The sequence below is a fragment of the Plasmodium reichenowi genome, chromosome 13 (assembly GCF_001601855.1).
Source record: "Plasmodium reichenowi strain SY57 chromosome 13, whole genome shotgun sequence".
NCBI classification, from domain to species: domain Eukaryota; phylum Apicomplexa; class Aconoidasida; order Haemosporida; family Plasmodiidae; genus Plasmodium; species Plasmodium reichenowi.
The window spans coordinates 2,337,202-2,338,950 of NC_033658.1; the positions used below are offsets into that span (position 1 = coordinate 2,337,202).

The window sequence follows — 1,749 nt, forward strand, 5'->3', positions numbered from 1 at the left end:
TTTTCAATATTTGTAACATTATTATGTTGTTTTTGCTATATATATATAAACTTATACCACAAAAATAAATGCAAAATTTTTTTTCTTTTTTTGTGTATTAATTAAAAGTTAAATATATATTAAACCTCAATCGTTAGTAATAAATGTAATATATATATATATATATATATATATGTATTAGATGAGTTATACTTATGGAATATACTTTTGCTGAATTATTAAAATGAATATTAATAATGAGTTATGTACATACATATTTTAAGTTTTTAATATTGCTCATGTTAATATTTCTTAATTATAAATATTCTTTTGAATAATTTTTATCTTATAATTTTTGACAAACATATATATAAAATATGTATTTAATATATATATATAAGTAAAATATTTTTGTGAATATATCAATTTAATTTATTGTACTTGTTTGTTCTTTTATTTAATAAATATATATCCAATTATCTTTTCCAAAAATAACTGTTCCATAATGTATGAAAATAAAATAGTACCTCTTCAAATGGATAGACGAAAATACTTACAGAGTTGTATTGAAAATATGTCTATAACCTTTGTGTTATTTGGTACTATAAATATTTTCTTTAATTTATTGATAGTAATTATAATAGGAACATATTTAAAACAAAATGTTTTATATACATCCCAAAGATAAAATTATAAGACATATATATATATATATATATACAAATATATATACCTATTATATTTTCATTAGAACCTTATAAATATAGGAAGAATAAATTACGAGCATTTTTTTAAATTATTTTCCATTACCTCTGGTTAATATATAAGGAAAAATTGTTATATATATGAATATATATATATATATATATATATATATATATATATATATATATATATATTTATTTATTTATTTATTTTTTTATTTGTTAATTCATTTTAGGGTTATGGATTGTTATAATTTTAGTACAAATTACAAGTTACTTATTTTCGTCAGGATTTTTCGAAAGTAAGATGGTTAATTATTTATATAAACTTGTGAATGTATAAAAATGTTGGCATTTATAAAATTGAACATTCTTTTGATTTTGATAGAATTGGCTACTATATTTTTACATGACAATGAAAGGAATAAGGGTTTATAAAAAAAAAAAAATAAATAATAAAATAAAATATTATGTTCTTTATATTTTATATAACATAGTAGGATTAATTTATTAGGTGATACCTGGAATATTAAAAGCATTGGGATGTTCTTAAGTACACAAGGAAATATATTCATAAATATAAATAAATATATATATATATATATATATATATTTATTTATTTATTTATTATACTACTTCCTCTTTTATGTACAGTTAATATTATAACACTTGGATGGTTGTCCATTTTTTCCTTCTATGGTACCAAGAAGAAAAATATAAAAAAAATTAAAAAATATAAAGAAATGATTGAATATATTCCTCCATATGAATTCATGTAAAATATAACACAATATATATATATATATATATATATGTATGTGTGTGTTTTTTTTTTTTTTAATTTTTATTAGGAATATTTTCATATATAACAAATAGCTTCGATTTAATAAATAATTTTATGCTTTCCACAACTATTTTAAATTTTTCAGTAAATTTGTAAGGAGAAACATATATATATATATATATATATATATATATATATATATTATTATTATTATTATTATGTTTATATAATTATTCATTCGCATAATATTTTTCTTTTTTAGACTTTTCGTCCTTAACCAA

General features: G+C 16.8%; 1 protein-coding gene across 1 annotated transcript; it reads left to right on the top strand.

The window, feature by feature from the left end:
* Nucleotides 1-484: 484 nt before the first annotated feature.
* On the top strand, nucleotides 485-1,749 carry PRSY57_1360200 (hypothetical protein; the record flags this gene model as incomplete). Its single annotated transcript, XM_020115223.1, has 8 exons — nucleotides 485-610; nucleotides 731-794; nucleotides 920-985; nucleotides 1,072-1,113; nucleotides 1,198-1,236; nucleotides 1,339-1,383; nucleotides 1,536-1,620; nucleotides 1,731-1,749. Coding segments are annotated over 8 exons (486 nt in total), but the record flags the coding sequence as incomplete, so codon positions are not given.